This window comes from Terrapene carolina, unplaced genomic scaffold (genome assembly GCF_002925995.2).
Source record: "Terrapene carolina triunguis isolate 2854851 unplaced genomic scaffold, T_m_triunguis-2.0 Scaffold62, whole genome shotgun sequence".
Lineage (NCBI taxonomy): Eukaryota > Metazoa > Chordata > Testudines > Emydidae > Terrapene > Terrapene triunguis.
Genome location: NW_020664413.1, coordinates 55,884,922 through 55,903,700, shown reverse-complemented (window position 1 = coordinate 55,903,700; position 18,779 = coordinate 55,884,922). Strand labels below are relative to the sequence as shown.

Sequence of the window (18,779 nt, the reverse complement as noted above, 5' to 3'; positions counted from 1 at the left end):
ATGACAGTTAAAACTAACCCAGTACCACTACATTGTTGCACTCCACTGAATTAGCAGTTTGCCGTTAATAGAAAATTACAATTGTCAGCCACACTTTGACCTTTTGGTCTACCCCTTTACTCTTAGATGTTAATTATTCAATTTTATAGCAAGTTCTAGTCCATTGATCCAAAACCAATAAGAATACATGGCATTAAAACTTTCAAGGGCAAGTTGAATAGTCTTAAACATATGTGACAGCCAGTAGGCTCAGAATGCCTGCTTCCTTTGCTTGGTGAGGGGAAAACAATTGACTACAGAATTTCACCCACCAGGGTCACTCAAATGGCAAAACCAGGAATAAACATTGTGCAGAAACAACAAATTTAAATTCTTAGGCTCTTTTGGCAGCCCCCCCAAGTATTGACTAGACTTTTGTTTAGAGTATTACTTTGAGAATACATACCTGTATAAGTCAGTGCTTGTGAAATCAAGAGACTTGCATGGAGAAGCTACCAGTTAGTACAATTTCTCATGTTTCATGCCAAATCTCCCCCCTCTCCCCCCCCCCCATGGCCTTTTGAGTTGATACTTAATGGTTTCATCTGCAAACCAAATTTCCATAACAAATCTCATTTACCAAATCATGACTGCTTGTAAATGTTTATATAGAAAACCCAAGATAAAATGATTTTTGTGGAAGGCCTTAAGTTACATTATTACAGTAGAAAATACAGGAGGTAGAATATAACTGAAAGGACTAATGCAATGTTAGTCAAATCTATAGCTCCTGTAAGCTACTTAAAACATGGTTTTAAAAACTAAAACCAGTATCTTCAATAACTATAGAAAACAGTTAAAATAAATTTGCCATGAGAGCCCTTGTATCATGCTTGATACAGGGAGGTAGGATGTAAGAACCAAAAGAACACACAAGACATGACATTTATCTACAGCTCCTGTTTGCTTTACTGAGGACAGTTTCACAAGTCAGTCACCTTCTTCAGTTTCTGACTCAGACTCTGAAAAGAAATAATTTAATCATTAGGAGATGGGACTGTGCAACATAACAATGTTCACATTTATAACTCCTTCTAAAACAAACCTATAATACAACACAGCTGGACACTGCTAGCTCAGCCTAAAACCCCTGTACTTTGCACTTCAACTCCATAGATTCAAAGCTACAGTAAACTTTAGCATGTCAACAGTACTTTTGGGACAACTACTCTAACTCATACATAAATGACTAAAGTTTATACACAAATCAGCAAGATTCTGGTGAATTTAAATGCAGTACAAGGAGTTAGTATTAAACCAACTTGACTTTCATCTAGAGGAGCCCACAATAGATAGGCCAATGAGACTAGGCTCAAGACTTACCAAGGCAGCCACTGTTTACTAACTAGGCTGTTTAATTTATGGCAGCTAGCAGAGTTTCAAAACAGCCACCATGTTGTGGGTTTTGAAACACAGGGTTGGGGTCAGATTCTGTTGCCTACATCCAATCTTCCAAGTTGGAAAGCAATCAGGAAGAACAAAGCTTAACGAGAGACTCTTACATCCACCCTGCTTTGTTAAAAGCCTATCATTAAGGAACATCTACACCCCACAATTTCAAAATTAAGTATCAGGCTGTCTACACTAGCACTTTTGTTGGGGAAGTGGGGGGGAACCCCTCCCTGACCAGCGTAAGTTTCATCAACAAAAGCACTGGTGTGAACAGCACTATGCCAGCAGGAGATGCTTTCCCCACAATAGAGCCACTGCCACTCATTGGGGATGGTTTAATTAGCTGGCAGGAGGCACAGAGGCTACACAGTGCATCTGCACCACTGATGTCTCCCTGTCTATACCAGGGATTTTAGTGTTCAACTACACAACCCATTCTCACTGTTTAACTTCAAACTAAAGTTTCACAGTAATTGTTTAGTTACCTTCTTCAGCATTCTTGAGCCATTCCACAAACTTTTTCATTTGTTCCAGAAAAACACTCTTTCCTTTTGCAAGGTGTGCATCTTTATACCATTTCAAGATGGGTTCTTCACTCAGAACTTCAGCTGTTTAAGAAATGCCAAGGCAGAGTTATTGTGGAAGTAGTCTGTGCCAACATACTGCTTTGAGGGCTAGCTTATTAGGTTCTCCCAGCCACCCCTGATTAGCAGACATGTCCCATGGTCACCCTTCACTCCTCTTCCCCCCTCCCCAATATATTCATCCCCTTAAGGCTCCCCATTCTACACATTACTAGGAACAAGGTTGTTTAAACTGAGTACCCATTTGTGGAGTTTGACAGGCATGTCTGGTATACACCAAAGTCACCATTTGTTAACATTAAAGGTGACAGAGAAAATAAAGTTCTTTTTCTGAAAGAGATGCAGTAGGTGGTGAGTGAAGTCTGTATTTGACAGTCATGTGACTAGTCAGTTGCTCTTGTTTGTCATGCTAACAACTTGAGGCTATATTGGAGACCAAGTTTCAAGATTTATATTTAGGGAAAATTGCATCTTTAAAGCAGTCTCCTCTGAGACTAAAAAACTTAGTCAGTAAACAATTAAGTTCCCACAAAAGGAACTGACTCCATATCCTACCTGTTTTTGTTTATCTACTCCCAGAAAGTAGACAGTTTGTTGTCCATATGTTACTGGTTTGTGAAGTGGGTAAGAAAGATCTATAGCAGCCCTGTCCCTGGAGTGCCATCATGCAGCCATATGGCAAAGATGAAGTAGAAAACCATTTTGTCTCAGTGCAGAGTGAGCAAACTTATGGAAAGAGACAGATGGTGAAGCTTGTAAGCAGTACAGAAACCAGAAGAGGTTCTGTCTGGCTAATCTGTACAGCTTTTGCCAGAAAACTGGCTCAAGTTTCTTTTCCCCATACACCAATATACGTTCTTGCTATTAATAGATGGAAAACCTTAAGTTATCTTTGTATAGAAACGAGACTGATCTGATTAGTAGCCATGGTGCATTCTTGCCCAGACTCCAGCCAAAGATTAGTAGTTGACATTAAAACTCCCCTTGCTAACTACATCAGAGATAGAGGCCCTTGCTCATCACTGTGGTTTAGCAATTTACCTCAATTGACAAAGATATGGTGGTTTGTACAGATGGGCATGCAAGCACCAGAATTTCAGCTACCAATTAACTGACTGCAGAGAATCTTGACAATTTCATTTGCCACAGGTCAGAAATTAGCTTTTCAGAGCTCTGAGTTAAGAATTGGAAGTCACTGCAAACAGTTACATTCTGCAGCCTTAAAGCTTTAGTTACCTTTATAAAAGAGCACCACTATTTTCTGGAAGGCTTTCATGAAGTGAATGTTGTCATAACAGTACTCCTGAATCTTCAGTAACAGAGTCAGCTCAGATTGACCTTGGGTAGTAAAGGCAGCAAGCAGAGGGCTGTATTGCTGTAAAGAGTACAAGAGATTAGATATATACTCCTAGCCCCATGTAAGTCACTATTTCAGAGGGCATAGAAATTGTGAAAATACCTCCAAATTGATTTTAACTAGCCCCCCCCACCCCCCCTAGAGAAAAATGTCCTTTTTTGGGGGTATATTTAAAAAAAAAGCAGTTACCTTACTCAATTTCAAGGACTAAAGAATTTTACAAGTAACATTACTTAATTTCAAGGATTCATTCCATCCTTGAGATTGTCTAGGTTTAACTGTAAAATTAATTCCCTGCAAAACACTGACATTTGATATTTTTGCCATTTACAGTTTTGAATTTTCTGAAAAGAAGTTGCCATTTACACAAGAAACTAGTTATACTTCATAAAAGTTTAATCACCTGATTAAGGTGCAATCCATATACTGGCTTGGCAGAATTTAATTTTTTAAAATATAATTTCAACAGGTAATACTGATTTTAAGCGGTTTTTGTCAATATAAATTCAGTTGTGGGTAAGTATGGGGGTCAGAATTACTTAATGACAAATTAAAAAATTAAACCAGTAAGGCACAAGTTATCAACATCACATCAAAATATACAAAGTAAATCTTAAACCAGACTAAGACCTCAAATTTTTCTTACTTTGCCTCTCTAAATGTAGATTGCTACTGATGGAAACATTTCAGTTTGAGATGAATGGTGAAATGGACACTTATCAAGATGGATGATAGTCTAATCCTTTCCAAACCAATAATAAAGTGCCGCATATTTAAGAATGGTGGCTGAAAACCAACTAGTGTTTTAGTACAAACTAGTTACCTGCAGGAACCATCTTTTCCTCCATCATCGAGTAGCATCTCATTTGTATTTCTAGAGCATGTGGAGTCCTCAAGCAAGATTGAGTCCCCATTTTGCTAGGTGATATACAAAGTTAGGCCTTGTCTACTCTAGAAAGCTGAACTACTTTAACTACACCAATAGTACAATCACTTCCTTAGTGTGGATGCAGTTCTACTTGGAAAAGGGTGCGGTATACTCACACTTGTGTCAAACTCTAGGAGTTTTATGGTAGAATTAGGTCAGGGGAGAGGAAAAAGGACTGGTCCAAGCCCATAAGTGTCTTTATAGTAAGTTTAGTTATTCACAGTTCTTGTATCAGAGCTACAGCAAATACCTTCAGGTGCTTGATGGCTTGTTCTGCTACCAGCTCCTCTTTTTTGTTCCATTCCACAGTGCTCATTACACTAGACCAGACTATGCCGATCACAGTCTGTTCTGAGATGTTATTTTTCTTCATCTCCTCCTTGACATACAAGATTATCTGCAAAGTCAGTGAGTTAATGTTAGTATGAAAGCTACTGATTAAACAGCTTCCTTTGTGGCTTATAATCAGAATACTTAGATTTCACTTCCAAAGACCCTTTCAAAGTTCTGATTGCCTTAGTTAACAGCAGTTCAGTCATAGGTCAGGAAGCAGGGATGAGTTTTACATTTTACAACACAAATGCCAGGTACTGACCCATTAGTTTAGAAGATTAAATGCAAGTGGCCAGTAAGTGTTGGAGACCAAGAATATCAGTTTCTTGAGCTGGTGGGAAGAGTGAGAACACAGGCCAAGACTTTCTATTTGAATTTACCAGCTTAATATTTAAGTAGTGACACCTGAAGAGTCACCTTCAGCTAATGAATACTACTGCTACCACCACTCCAAATTCAGAGTGCCCGGGAGTTCTGTCCTCTAAAGAGGATAGGTGGGTAAGACATACAGATGCATTACAGGTTTAGTCCTCCAACAGCTGCCAAGTTTCTCACTCAGGTACTAGATACAGTCCAGGAATCAGTTCTGTAAATTAACTCCTTTCCCTTCTCTCTATTAATAAGAATCACAGTTCTAAGATTCCAGGAAGTGAAGATCCAAGTAATGGTGGGTTAATTCTATGTGGAACAAACTAAACAAAATGTCAAGAAGCTTTGCAACAAGTTCACTTTTTTGTATCTGGTTTAAATATATGTATACTTACATCCTTAAATGGATCTCCACGTGACATCTGCTCTTGAAGTTCTTTCTGCAGCTCTTTACGAGCTCCAATGGTTTGTTGGTTCCGAACATATTCGGAAAGTTCTTTTAGTCCTGCATCAGTGAAATACTTTGTGAAGTGTTCAAGGCTTTGTTTGTTGGCTGGAAAGAGTTCCTAAAAATAAATAAATAAACAAACCAACATTTACATTGACTCCTATGCACAGGAAGTTATTAGTGCCTGCATTTTATATTGGGACACATTTAAGTCCAAGGGTTGCCAAGTTTGCTTTAGAGACAAAGTGGATGAGGTAATATTTATTTTTTACTTGGACCAACTTCTGTTGGGGAGACAAGTTTTCAACCTTAGACAGAGCGCTTCAGGTCACCTGAAGTGCTCTGTGTAAGCTTATCTCTCTCACCTACAGAAGTCTGTCCAATAAAAGGTTACCTCAGCCACCTTGTCTCTAATATCCTGGGACCAACACAACTACAACACTGCATACGAGTTTTAGTAATTCAGATAGGCCAAGTGGACAGGTATCTGCAAGAGTAAGGACAGATAAGAACAGTGTTCAGGTCATCCATTTGACTACTCACCATCAGTCTGTTGTCCATGTTGACTTTACGAAGGCTAGCAGCCACTGCATTAATATCTTTCTCATTTATCCATGATTTGAACAGCTTTACTGCAAAAGCTGCAGAAACACCTGCACAACAGGAGTTAAAAAGTTACTGTTAATAGTTCAATATGAAAGGAAGAGGAACTTGCTTGCAATGTTAATGGTTCTTCCCATCCTGTGGGGTCTTCAATGCCATAATATATCAGCTACCCGAACTATGACAAACCCTCACAGGTGTGCGCATGGGGTGGAAGAGAGGTAGACGACTGCAGTTAAATTTTGCTTCAGAACTAGTTAGGCCAACAGATTGTGTCACTGGATAAGACTCGCTGTTATGCAGCAGAGTATGTGGCTGCCACAGTTGACATCTATGTTAAATTTTAGCTTTGGTTAAATCTGTCACTAACGCCTCTTGGTCCCTGCTCCCAGCACCCCATACCATCCAAAGGAATTGTTTAATACTAGTAGTTACCTTCTTTAACCAAGTTCTCATTATAGAGGCTGTTGAGAATTGATGCATTAAGGTTCCCATTGGCCAAAAGAATACCTGTCAACATGGCCAGTTTGTTCCGCTCAGACTCTGAAAAACCTTTTAGGAACAGCAGCAGCTGCAATAGAAAGAAGAATGGTAATCCTTCCAAAATGAAGCCACAAAGCTTTAAGTATTATCAGCTGCTGTAGTCAGTGCCTCCCCGAACCAAAGGTTAAGATACAGAGACTTGCTGCTGGCGATCACAGTAGCTTATGATGGGCAGAAATACAAGATTACTTGTAAATGAGTAGAATGTTACCCTGGCTGAAATTTAATCCCACACTAAATTAATTGTCATTTATATAATCAAATGCCACATTAAGATACAAGGACATTTATTCTAGTAAGTGAAGATTTAATCACAGCACTCTTTCTTTTAGAGTGTGTGGTTGTCTTGAAGCTTAGCCAGAGTTTTTTGCTGTTATCTGAAGCCTGTTAAATACCTTTTTGACTTCATCTTCAAAGCCTTTTTCCAGGTATTTGTAACGCCTGATTAGCTTGTTAAAAACCTAGAAGACAGAAAATTAGTACATTACATTTGGACTCTAATCAAGGCAAAAAGTAATGAGTTTCAAACCAGCTTTGTTGAACATTTGGTTAGACTATTAACAAGTCTGGCATTTTTGTACCAATGATATGTTAAACTCTGTAGGGGGGCAAACTAAGGTTTTTTTTTATGCTGCATGTCTAAGGCCATTTTCTGGGAGGCTTCCAAAATTATATAAAAGTTATAGTTTATTTGAACACCAAGACCAGTTTTTGTAGACAGTTATTCCACAGCAATGCTAAACATGACAGCTAGTTATCAACAAGGTGAGAGTCAGTCAAGTTCAACTGTACACTCAGGACTAACCTGAGCAAATGCTTGCATGGTTTCTAGATCTTCTTGTGCTGCAAATACACAGACATCTGTACGCATCAGGTCATCTGCCAGAGTACCACCTGGGGCTAGAAGAAGTTTTAGTGTTAACACTTTAAAACTGGTATTTCATATTTAATTTCTAATAAATTTTTTTTGATCAGCAAGAATTACACTATTGCTTATGTATGCAAAGAGTCAGTACAATGTGACTTTTTGAACTGCTTTAAGTTTCGTGTTGTATGATGCGAAATCTTATAGCTGTCCTTTACTGAAGATCAGTGGTGACTATACCACTAAATATAGGCCTCCAGATAATTTTACTTGGCCATCTACTATTGCTGCATTGAAACTTAAGTCAGGATGCATCAAACAGATTGACAACGCTCAGATTTGATATTCTGTACAACAGAAGAGCTTTACACACTTGGTATTATGAGAGACATAATACATTAGTTTTGTCTAAAAAAAAACAAAAAACCCCACACCACCCATGACCAACAGATCATGAAAGTTTTCCTTTCAACTGCAGCTACAAGAGACCTTAAATTGGTTTAATCCTAAATATTGCATCTACTAAAGTCATTTCACACATGATTAACAGTTATTTTTATTTTTTTTAAAATTGAGTGACCCAGCCCTGGAAGCAAAGTCTAACTGTTGTAGAGTTGCATTTACACACACTAAGTTTTGAATGGCTCAAAAATTAAAGCATCACAGTTTAGTTTTGGAAGGTTCTTTTAAAGCCTAACCTCAATAAAGTCAAAGGAGAAAGTTTCTAAGAGTGTGCTAAGCAAAACAGCAACCATGGCTCCATCCCATAGCTCACCCTTGACTCCAAAAATATCCACTTCAATGCATAAGTCACTTGTAACATTTAAGATTGGATTTTCAAAAGCATGAGCATTGGTTTAATTGCTTCTAGATAACTCAATGGGAGTCTCACCGCTGATTCCAGAGCAGGAAGTTAGTCCAACTGTGAGCAATTTTGAGAAGTCCCACCCTAAATCTTCACACCAAATTTGTTAGAGGCCAGTCAAAAGTACTCAAGGACAGATCAAGTGGGGCTCAAGTCAGTTTTGATTTAGAACTGAGTCTTTGTAAGATGCAACATCAAAACTAGTCTATTAATTCATGTGTTATACAGCAGGACTTCTGGTTAAAGACAACACAAAACCCTGTTACTTTAAGGCAGCGGTTCTCAAACTGGGGGTTGGGACCCCTCAGGAGATCATTACATGGGGGGGGGTCACGAGCTGTCAACCTCCACCCCAAAACCCGCTTGCCGCCAGCATTTATAATGGTGTTAAATATATTAAAAAGTGTGTTTAATTTATTGAGGGGGGTCCTCACTCAGAGGCTTGTGATGTGAAAGGGGTCACCAGTAAAAAAAGTTTGAGACCCACTGCTTTAAAGGAGACTGAGGCCTGATCTACAGTAGAAATTTTGGTCATCACACCCGTGTGTGTTAGGGATGTGATTTTTGTGACATTTCTAGAATGAAAAAGCAAAGAAAAGCCATCACTTGAGTTCAGATATGGAAGGTGCTAATCAGGTATTGAATTCAAGAGTTAAGTCAGGTGTTGTAATACACACAACATCCAAGAACTTAAAATGGTACCACTCCATGTGGGTAGAGAGCTTATTGTTTGGCAGAACCAGCAGTGGGAGCACAAGTTAACATTTTTCTAATGTTTGCAGATACTACAAAGGAAACAGTAATGTAATTATTTATTAAAAAAAATCAAAGACACTTTAGAATACCTGTTTCATCATCCATATCTGAGGACTCTTTATGAATTGAGGTTTCCCAAAAGATGGTAATCGGATAAGAGCAAGACTTCAGAAACACATCCTATTTGAATGGACAGGATACTCTTAACAGTGAGTGTAGAGGTTTTGGGAGGGAAGATAAAACTGTCATCCTCCCTACTAGAGTGTAGGCCTGAGTGGAAGTGATTTCTGACATCTCCCTGCCCTGCACAATCAAATCCTGCTACTTCTTCCCACTTAGAGTTTAAGACTCGTACATCTTTTCATACCCAAATCACTAAATTTCTCATTTAGGGCCTTCTCTGGTCTCAAATACTGCACCATCCTCCCTCTCTGGAATCCATAGAGCACACACTACCCTCTTCCAACCTACACAAAATACAGGAGCAAGAGTCCTCTTCCATGCCCTTCATTTTGATTATGTTACTCCACTTGGTTCCCCATCTATCACCACATCAAATTCAGGCATCATGCATTGTAATTAAAGTCCTATATAATTTTTCCCCTCCTTATTTATCCAAACTCATATCTCCGTCTGCCCTCTTCCCAGTTTTAAGAGTGGGAACCTTGACAAATGCCCATTTGTCAGCTTATCATACGACAAGCTTTTTCTTCCACATTGCCCCCTATACATGGTATGGCCTTTGAGCTAATTTACAAAGCCCCTACTTCTCATATTAAAGTCTCTTGAAGATTCACTTCCACATACATCAAATCCACCTGACAAGTAGTAAACATCTGTAGGTGTCTATCCATAGGTTATGGGCTTCTTGAGGCAAGGACAGTTCATTCTTATTTGTAGAGTGCTTAGCACATAGTGGATACTGCTATAAGCAGTGCTTTCCACAGTGAAGTAGTCTGTTGGATAGTCAGGACCCTTTGGCTCTATTGACTCAGTCACCAATATACTATGGGACATTAGGCAAGTCACTCACCCTATTTGCTTTAATTCCCTGATATGCAACTTTACAAGCCTCTCACTAGTATTCTGTGTTTTAGTATTATTATAGTGCTTCACAAGTGTTCTAAAGAAATGCACGTTAATTATTTTAAATACCACTGTTAGTGGCCATTTAAAGTTAACCAATCCTTTGAAAGCTTTATCATAGTGAGTAAGCACATGCTGCATGATCCAAATTCTACTTATGAAAGTTATACTCACTGTTGAAGATGCACCTTTTTTAAAATTATAATATAGAAAACAAGCTTGCCAAATTATGCACAAAATTTAGAATGGAACATTTAAGCTTTGAAGAGTTCAAGGTCAATCACTTAAGGCAGTGTCCCCTCACAGAGGGGAACATCCCTAACACAAAGGAATTAAAGATTGTCAAACTATTTGCTGTTTTCTAGATTCTTCTCAAATCCTGCTGCACATATTTCCCAAACCCACTGCCATAGGTCGCTTCTACAGTAGAAGAAACAGGGGACCTGAATGCAGCATACCAGAAGTCTTGTTAAGTCACTTGAAGCGAGAAGTGCAGTTTACTGTTGAGGGACTAATAGTTGCTGCAGCATCCATAATTAAATGGAGATGGATTTAGCAGATGAAACTTGACATTGCATTATGAAGTGCTGCTGCTGGTCTGCCAGTACTGGATACTAAGGTCCTGTTTCGAAGCCTATCAGAACAGTGACAACTTAAAGCTGAAGCATGAGCCCTAAGCTTTGGTGCTGTGGCACGTAGTAAGCAATAAAGACCAAAAGAGGAAGCAACAACAGAAAAAAATAAATTGAAAAGAGAAAGCCATCAGTTATGAGAGCTGTGACGTCGCACTCCATATGTTTTATGGAAATATGTTTAAGTGTGAATATGCTTTATGCAAAAGGTCTCTTGTAAGGAATCATTACAAAGCTTATAGTTCTACTGAATGTGTTCATCTTATTTGTATGAATGTATCATTCCTGTATCTGAAGCTAGAAATATGATGTATTACTCTGAAGTCCTATTGTAACTATGCAGATTGTGGACCATTAATGGTGGTTTAGAATCTTGATGGCTCCCATTAACCAGGGCAATTGGTTGTAAATGGCTGTTTACTTGTAAGCCTTCCTGTGTGCATGAGAGTCAGACTGGAAAGAATGGAGGTTTGGGGTCTCGCATGGTCACATGTGACCCGGTACTGGAATCCATCTTAAACCCAGCACTTTTCCATTTAGAAGGAGGGGTGGGGACCCAGAGAGAGAGAAAAGATTCCTGCCTTGTGCCAAAGCCATAAAAAGGGGGTGGAATAGAATACAGGGGAGAAATCCCCTAGTTACCACCTGAGCTGGAAATAACAAGAACTGTACCAGGAAAAGGATTGGGCCCAGAAGGAGTCTAATCTGTGAAAGAAGCTTATTGGAACATCTGAGGATGAGATTTACTTGTATTCAGTTTCTTAAAATGTATTGGGCTTAGACTTGCATGTTTTGTTTTATTGTGCTTCGTAACTTACTTTGTTCTGTCTTATTACTTGGAGCCACTTAAATCCTACTTTTTATACTTAATAAAATCCATTTATTAGTAAACCCAGAGTAAGTGATTAATACCTGGGGGAGCAAACAGCTATGCATCTCTCTATCAGTGTATAGAGGGCGGACAATTTATGAGTTTACCCTGTATAAGCTTTATACAGAGTAAAATGGATGTATTTGACGTTTGGATCCCATTGGGAACTGGGTGTATGGGTGCTGGAGATAGGTGACTTGCTGAGCAGGTTTTGGTTAAAGTCTGCAGCTTTGGGGGCATGAACCAGACCTGGGTCTGTGTTGCAGCAGACTAGCGTGTCTGGCTCAACAAGGCAGGGTTCTGGAGTCCCAAGCTGGCAGTAGAAAACGGGTTCAGAGGTAACTTCAGCACATCAGGTGACAATCCCAAGGGGGTCTCTGTGACCGAACTGGTCACGAGCTCTTCCATCCCTGAGCAGGTAACCACCGTAAGACAAGACATTATAAGAGCAGTGATTCTCACGGTGTTCAAGGATAGAAGATTTAAAAAGTGAGCCATTTCTGCTGCAGTGCAAGCAGCCACCCTCAATCCAATGTAGCAGAGATTATGCTGTGACAGAGCATTAATTTATGTACCACAAAGGTTTGAGGCAATCCAAATAAATAGCATCCATTTTTAAACTTGGGTGACAAAGTAGATCAATAACCTACATTTAAACATGTGTGCAAGTGTCATTTGAGTCCAAGTGAGAGAATGATGTGGTCTAGCAAAGCAGCCATATTTAAAAGTTTAGCTAGACACTTACCCAGCATTCCACCAGCCACCAGAATGTCAAAGAGTGTCTCTGCATAGCGGCGATAGTCAAGTTTTGCTCCAGAAGCATCAAGAAACTTTGCTACTGCTTCCAAGTCACTGCCAGTTTCAGTTAGACCTTGAATAATACAGTCCTGAAACTGAGTAGGGTCAAACCTCTCTTTTTCATCTGCAATAAAAGAGAAAGCATTGGTATTGGATAAGCCTACTAGTTGTAGGAGCTTAGTCTCATTTTAACTTAAAGATAATACTGTCAATTTCTGTATCAGCATCTTCCAACTTCAGGAATTCATTCGGTAAGGAAACCGGCAACAGTTTCAAAAGTGTTTGAGTTTACCAGGGAAGCCAGAAATAACCAGTGCAGACAGTGAATTTGCCATTAGTTTAATATACATACATACGAGTTTAGCATTAGCCATTTGACCCGAACGGGTCAACTATCAACTGCAATAGCTGCAGGAATAGCCACCATTGACTTTTTGATCACTTCAATGAGACTATGCAACTATGTTTAGCCTTGAACAAGTTAGCTGTTCATTTAGAAGTGACAAGATTTTGACTCTTAATGTTTTCTCCACTTAAGCCAAGAAGCACCAATACTTAAAGCTACACGTATTGCATTCGAATCCCTGCCTGTTTTCCCCACAGTAATTTCTTCCTGCTAAATTCTGTAACAATACCAGTTTTGCCCATTTTACTGTCTCTTCATCAAGATAGTGAGAGCCAGATTATGCTAGGGCCAAAGATTTATCTTAAAAAAAAATTTAAATAAAAAAAATCCAAGAGTCATGGAGCAGTCGCATTAAATGTAATAAGAGTCTCAGATTACTACGGCTATGTCTACACTAGAGACCTTGCAGTGGCACAGCTGTACTGATGCAGCTGTCCCGCTGTAAGATTTCTCGTGTAGTTGCTCTATGCCAACTGGAGAGAGCTCTCCCAGCGACATAGTTAAACGATCCCCAATGAGCAGCAGTAGCTATGTTGGCAGGAAAAGCTCTCCTGCCAACATAGCGCTGTGCACACTACCACTTATGCTGGCAAAACTTACATCGCTCATGGGTGGGGAGGGGGTTGGAGGAGCGGGGGGAAAGAGGAGGTTAGGTGTTTTCACACCTCCAAATGACAAGTTTTGCAGACATAAGTGGTAGCGTAGACATGGCCTTACCATGACAGCTCAGATTTTTACTATTTATTATTATAATAATATAAAAACACCACTGCAATCTCCTCATCCCAAGGCATTCGGGTCCCAGGCTCCTCCTTGGCTAGCTCGAGCTAAGACCCAGCAGCCGTCACCTCCCAGGCCATGCCTGAGACAGCAGAGTAGGTAGCCCTGTGGCCAGGTACCTCCAATATGGGCAGCAGGTCATGGGCTAGGGTGCTTGCAGCCCCACCCAATGGGGAGCCCCTGCCTGAGTTCCTGCTGTGAGGGGAGGTCCCAGCACTTCTCCAAGCCACCTGACCTAGGCAAAGCACCAGCAGGGAGGACTGCAGCCTAGATGCTAGGACTTCTAATTTAAATGAGAAATGCCCAGATTCATGTTGGCTGATGTCTGGATTTGAAGTGCCAAGTCACTAATGAGGCTAACCAATATTTACCATTAAATTAGTTAAATCTACATTAATGTTTTCTGAACTATTCACTCTAACTAGTTAGGCCTACCACTCTTTTGTAACAGAAGCATCAAAAAGTGTTTGCTTTTCAGCATTTTGCCTGTTATCAAGTTTCAGCTAAACCATGTATTGAAAACTATTTGCTCAGATGAAAGGACTGAAGTCTAGTTCTTAACCAGAAGAGATTCTGAATGCAACTGTCCTGCTCTGAGGTTTGCTTCAAAGTGCTGGAAGAATATGAAAACAATAAACTGTGTCAGAACTTTGTGAGCAGAGATTTAGGATAAAAACCTGTCTTAAATATGAAGTGTTAGAAGGAATGTGATTCTAAATCACATTCCATTAGCCATGTTTCAGCCTCTTTCTGTTCTGGACAGAACCTGTACATTTTATATTTGGGATCAGTCATGCTTGCTATGGCCTGTCTTCACTACCAAAATAGATCGCTCTTAACACAACACCCCACTTTTTTTGGCAGTGAAGAAAAGGCCTAAGCAATGGAAAGGGAAGGTTATACAGCTTCTCTCAATCATTCTTTCAGGGTTGTCCTTGAAGGAGTCATCATTTGTCAACTAGGTAAGAGATTGCTACTGAGACAGTGGTGGAAACCTTAAGTCCATCAAGTCCTCCCAAATGCTTCCTTCCATTGTTTTGCCAGCTGTTGAGTCATTTCACACCCGACTGACATAGCTATGCCAACCTAAGTATGTGTGTAGAAGATGACACTATGACAACTTAAGCATGCTTCCATCGAGGTAGCTAACTTTGGGGAGGTGGTGTTCCCTACACCTATGGAAAAACCTGCATCTCTGCAATGGGGTTGTGCCAGCACAGCTATGGAATTACAGTCTCCATAGTACAGACATATCCTGAGAAATGGGGGCAATCCTTTTTTGAACAGCCATCTACAAGACTCACAGGGGTAGCAAAGTCACTGGAAGGTGGGAATACGGACTTAATCTGAAGCAGTATTTTGAAGACAATGAAGTTAGAAATGTTTCATATGCAAAACCAAACTAAACCCTACCCTTCCTTCCACTTCAGTGTTTCATCCAATGGCACATCTGATCTTGAACCAGAGAAACAGATTTACTGTACTTTGAGATAAGTATGAATCCTATCTTCAGTGTGTTTTACTTTGATGAACCTCTTCATTATTATTGCAGACTATTTAATTCCTTATTTCATTCTACTTGAGACAAACCAGGTAAATTCATACACCAATCAAAGCCAATCGGATGCTTTCATAGCCACTACTGTTAGAATGAGAAATTAGAGAATTGAAAAATGTGAGCTAGCTAGCCTTCTAGAGAAAGTTAGAACCCTCACCACCTTCAAGAAGTTCCTAGATTAGAGCAAACCAAGACCCCTAATTTATAACAGCATCCATTTCCCTCTTAAAAAGAGAATGGCAGTTTTCTTCTAACTACTTACTAGCCACACCACTCTCCAATTACCAATAACTCCATCATTCCACTCTAGCCTTTTACCTATATCTCCACTTTTATTGTTTCCTCAACAGTTAGAATATTTGTTCCCATTAACTAATCTAGGAACAGAAAGAGGAAGTAAAGTTGCCTTCACAGACTGAAGTTGGATCCTAGAAGAGCCCATCAGCTCCCTCCCACCCCTTGAAGAAGCCTGAGTTTTCCCATAATCTAATGACATCCTCATTTAGGCTCTTTATTACTGACAAACTTTCACACTGGTTGAAAGTGTTCTAGATTAGGCATTGTTTGGAAAGGAGCATAACCAAAATTTAAGCTGTTTTTTATGGTGCAAGGCACATTTAAAATGAATTAGCCTACACTGAAAGGCTAATTTTTATGGTAAAAAAATGTACTTCGTATTTAACTTTATAGGTCTTTATTTACAGATACCTACCTAAACAAGTTGGTAAAAGACTAGACCAGTGGTCCCCACACTTTTGAGGGTTGCACCCTATGCACTCCCCCCCTGGGCTGGGAGCTGGGCCACTGCTGGGGGGAGGGGGGAAGAAAAGATGGGAAGTGGACAGGAGGTGGGTCTGGGGCCACGGCCAGTGGGTGAGGAGAGAGCGGAGCCGCAGACAGGCTGCGGTGGAGGCCAGCAGCCAGGCCCATGGCCAGGTGCGGTTCCACTCCCAGCCTCCCCCAGGGCTGCGAATGGAACTGCAGCCAGCCTCTGAGGCTGGGGGTTGGCGTGGGGCCAGGAGCGGAGCTGCACCGAGGCTGGGGCTAGGTACGGGAGATGAGGATGTGGGACCAGAGCAGAACTGGACGTGAGGAGGGGCTCCCTCCCTGACACCCGAGGGGTCTGGGCCCAGATGTTCCTCCACACCCCTTAGGGGGCACACCCCACAGTTCAGGGACCACTGGGCTAGACACATACTAATAAGCTTGTGTGTATTCATTCTCTTGCCCAGCACATGCTGATAGGTCTTCTGTACAGAGTTGGCCATGAGCTACACACAAAAGTGATTAATATTTACCTCTTTTTCTAGTTTTAAAACGCTGGCCTGATAGCGTTGGCTTCTGCTGCTTTTGATTATTCATAAAAGACACCCTGTGAAAAAAGAAAAGTTCTTCAAGATATCCTTAAGAGGCAGATGATTCCCACACCATGCTTTAATTCTAAGCATGTGTATCAGCTACTGTACACATCTCCTTGTGGAAGGAGTCCACACTTTAAAAAGAAAATATTATTTGAGAGTGGCTGAAGCCTTAGAGTGCATTCCTCCCCTACTCTACTACAACCACACTCTTGTCAGGGATATGAAATGCAAATCCTGCACTGCTAGTTCCTGGGCCTGCCTGTTGGCTAAGAACATCTACACTGCTGAAGTAACTCGGAGCCAGATCATAGTGCATTTTCACTTAAGCCATGCAATATTTATTAGCTGTTATGGCAAAGGCAGGTTAGTCTAATTAAGACATAAAAAGATAACCTCAGGGTGAATGTGAACTTTCTTAGCATCTGAGGTGACCTTGGGCAAATCACGCTCTCTCTGTACCTCAGTTTCCCTATTTGTAAGGTAAGGATAATTTGATCTCCGTTGTAAAGCACAGGGACAGGCAACGAAAAGCGCTGTACAGAGGTGAGGCGTGTTTAATTAGACCTAGATCTCAGATCGGGCAGAGCCGCGCTCAGCGCCGCGCAGGCCGGGCCCGCACGAGACGATCCCGCACAGCAGGGTCGCGGGCCCGGATCCGGGCGGGACAACACGCATCAGGGCGTGAGTAAACTCCCGAGGCCCGACCTCGCTCCCCGCCCCGGCTCCCCCGCCTCCGCGGAGTTGGCGGCCCAGCATCCCGTGGCCGCTCCCGGGGGAGGAACTGGCCTCCACGCCGCACCGCCCGAGCGGGACTGGGGAGCTCCCAGCCCCCGCGCGCCTCCCTCTCGCCGGGCTGCTCAGCACCCACCGGGCCTCCCTGGGCGGAGGCGGCCGCAGCAGGCGCTCTGGAGCCGGTAGAACTGGGGGAGGGGGGGGGGTGTCGCCTCCAGCCGGGCTGCGCTCACCGCCGCGGCCTCCCCGTCACAGGCCGGGGCTTTGTTACCCGCCAGGGCCAGGCCGCCGCGGGAGGGGGATGGAGAGGGGAAGAGCCCTGCAGGCCCCGGCCTAGCCCCGCCACGGCCCGGCCTGTCCTAGGGCCCGGGGAGCTCCTCCCAGCCCAGGGCCCGGGGGAGGCCCGGCTCCCCTCCTCCCAGCCCAGGGCCCGGGGGAGGCCCGGCCCCGGCCCCGCTCGCTCCTCACCGACTTTAAGGCAAAGAGAAAACGTCCAGGAGCCCCTCACTGCAAGCGGCACAAGCGGAGACGACGGCAGGCGGCGGCTAAATCCTGCTGCGAGCGGAACCAACGCGGAGAAGGGGAGGGAGGAAAGAGAGGGCCCCGCCTCGCCTTGAAAGACTCGCTGGGAGAGACCATCCCACCCCGGAGGGGGGAACGAACCTACCTAATTCATTTCCTGACACACACCCCCAACAGCACACAGCCCCTCCCCATCTACACTTACAGTGAGGGGCGCCGCGGAGTCCCAGCCACACACAGCCCCGAGGTGACAGGCACTTTCCCTTCCGTCGCAGCGAACGGGCGGATTTAGCTCCCCTACCCCGTCAGTGAGCGCGTCCAGATCCCCTTCCTCCTGCTTTACCGTCAATGGCCGGCGACCGTCTCACCGCCCCTCTCTAGGCAAGTGGATCAGTCCATTGAGAGGGGCGGGGGGAATCGCAGCTACCCGGGAAGGGGCGGTTTGCTTTCCCGGGACGTCACTCATACTCTGAGTGGCGGGGGAGGGCGAGGTAGCGCCCCCTGCTGGGCACGCGGCGCGCAGCCGCCCAGGGCCGTGAGCCGCGTGCGCTGGACGCGCTGCCATTTTAGCTGGGCTGAGCCCTCCCCGTTCCCCCGCAAACCCGCCTACAGAGTGCGGCCGCCGGCCCGGCTCCGGCCCCGGGATGGACCCTGCGAGCGGCGGCCTGGTGGAGGCGGATAATACCAGTGACAAAAATGTGAATTCTCCACCTGGACTTGTGAATCGCTGCTAGAGAGCGAACGTGGCTGTCCTGGTCCGTCCTGCTTCGTTAGGCTGACAAAGAGCAAGTGCGTTCCCGCTCTGATCGCAGTGGGCAATAGACACAGGAGAGCTAATGCGTGTTCTGCCTCCAGATAAAGATGGCAAAATGAGCCTTTTTTTTCTTTTGTTGCAATATAAACTATTCAGTTTGTGGACGCTCTCAATTTTCGCCAGGTTTAACAAAATTA

The 18,779-nt window shown here is 42.8% G+C and overlaps 1 protein-coding gene across 3 annotated transcripts; it reads right to left on the bottom strand.

Moving 5' to 3' along the window:
* Positions 1-628: 628 nt before the first annotated feature.
* Positions 629-17,885, bottom strand: BZW1 (basic leucine zipper and W2 domains 1). Of its 3 annotated transcripts, none has more exons than XM_024214067.3 (12): positions 17,779-17,885; positions 16,512-16,585; positions 12,417-12,593; positions 7,402-7,496; positions 6,992-7,057; positions 6,489-6,624; positions 5,994-6,103; positions 5,398-5,568; positions 4,551-4,697; positions 3,252-3,390; positions 1,917-2,039; positions 629-1,001 (listed from the first exon to the last, which is right to left on the bottom strand). In XM_024214067.3, the coding sequence occupies exons 2-12, from the start codon at positions 16,573-16,575 to the stop codon at positions 970-972; spliced, it is 1,260 nt and encodes a 419-aa protein (XP_024069835.1). In that variant the 5' UTR covers positions 16,576-16,585; positions 17,779-17,885; the 3' UTR covers positions 629-969. The 3 variants fall into 3 exon arrangements, with proteins under 3 accessions (XP_024069835.1, XP_024069834.1, XP_024069837.1); XM_024214066.3 differs by having other exon boundaries at positions 17,775-17,884; XM_024214069.3 differs by lacking the exons at positions 7,402-7,496; positions 16,512-16,585; positions 17,779-17,885 and having other exon boundaries at positions 12,411-12,494.
* Positions 17,886-18,779: the final 894 nt, after the last annotated feature.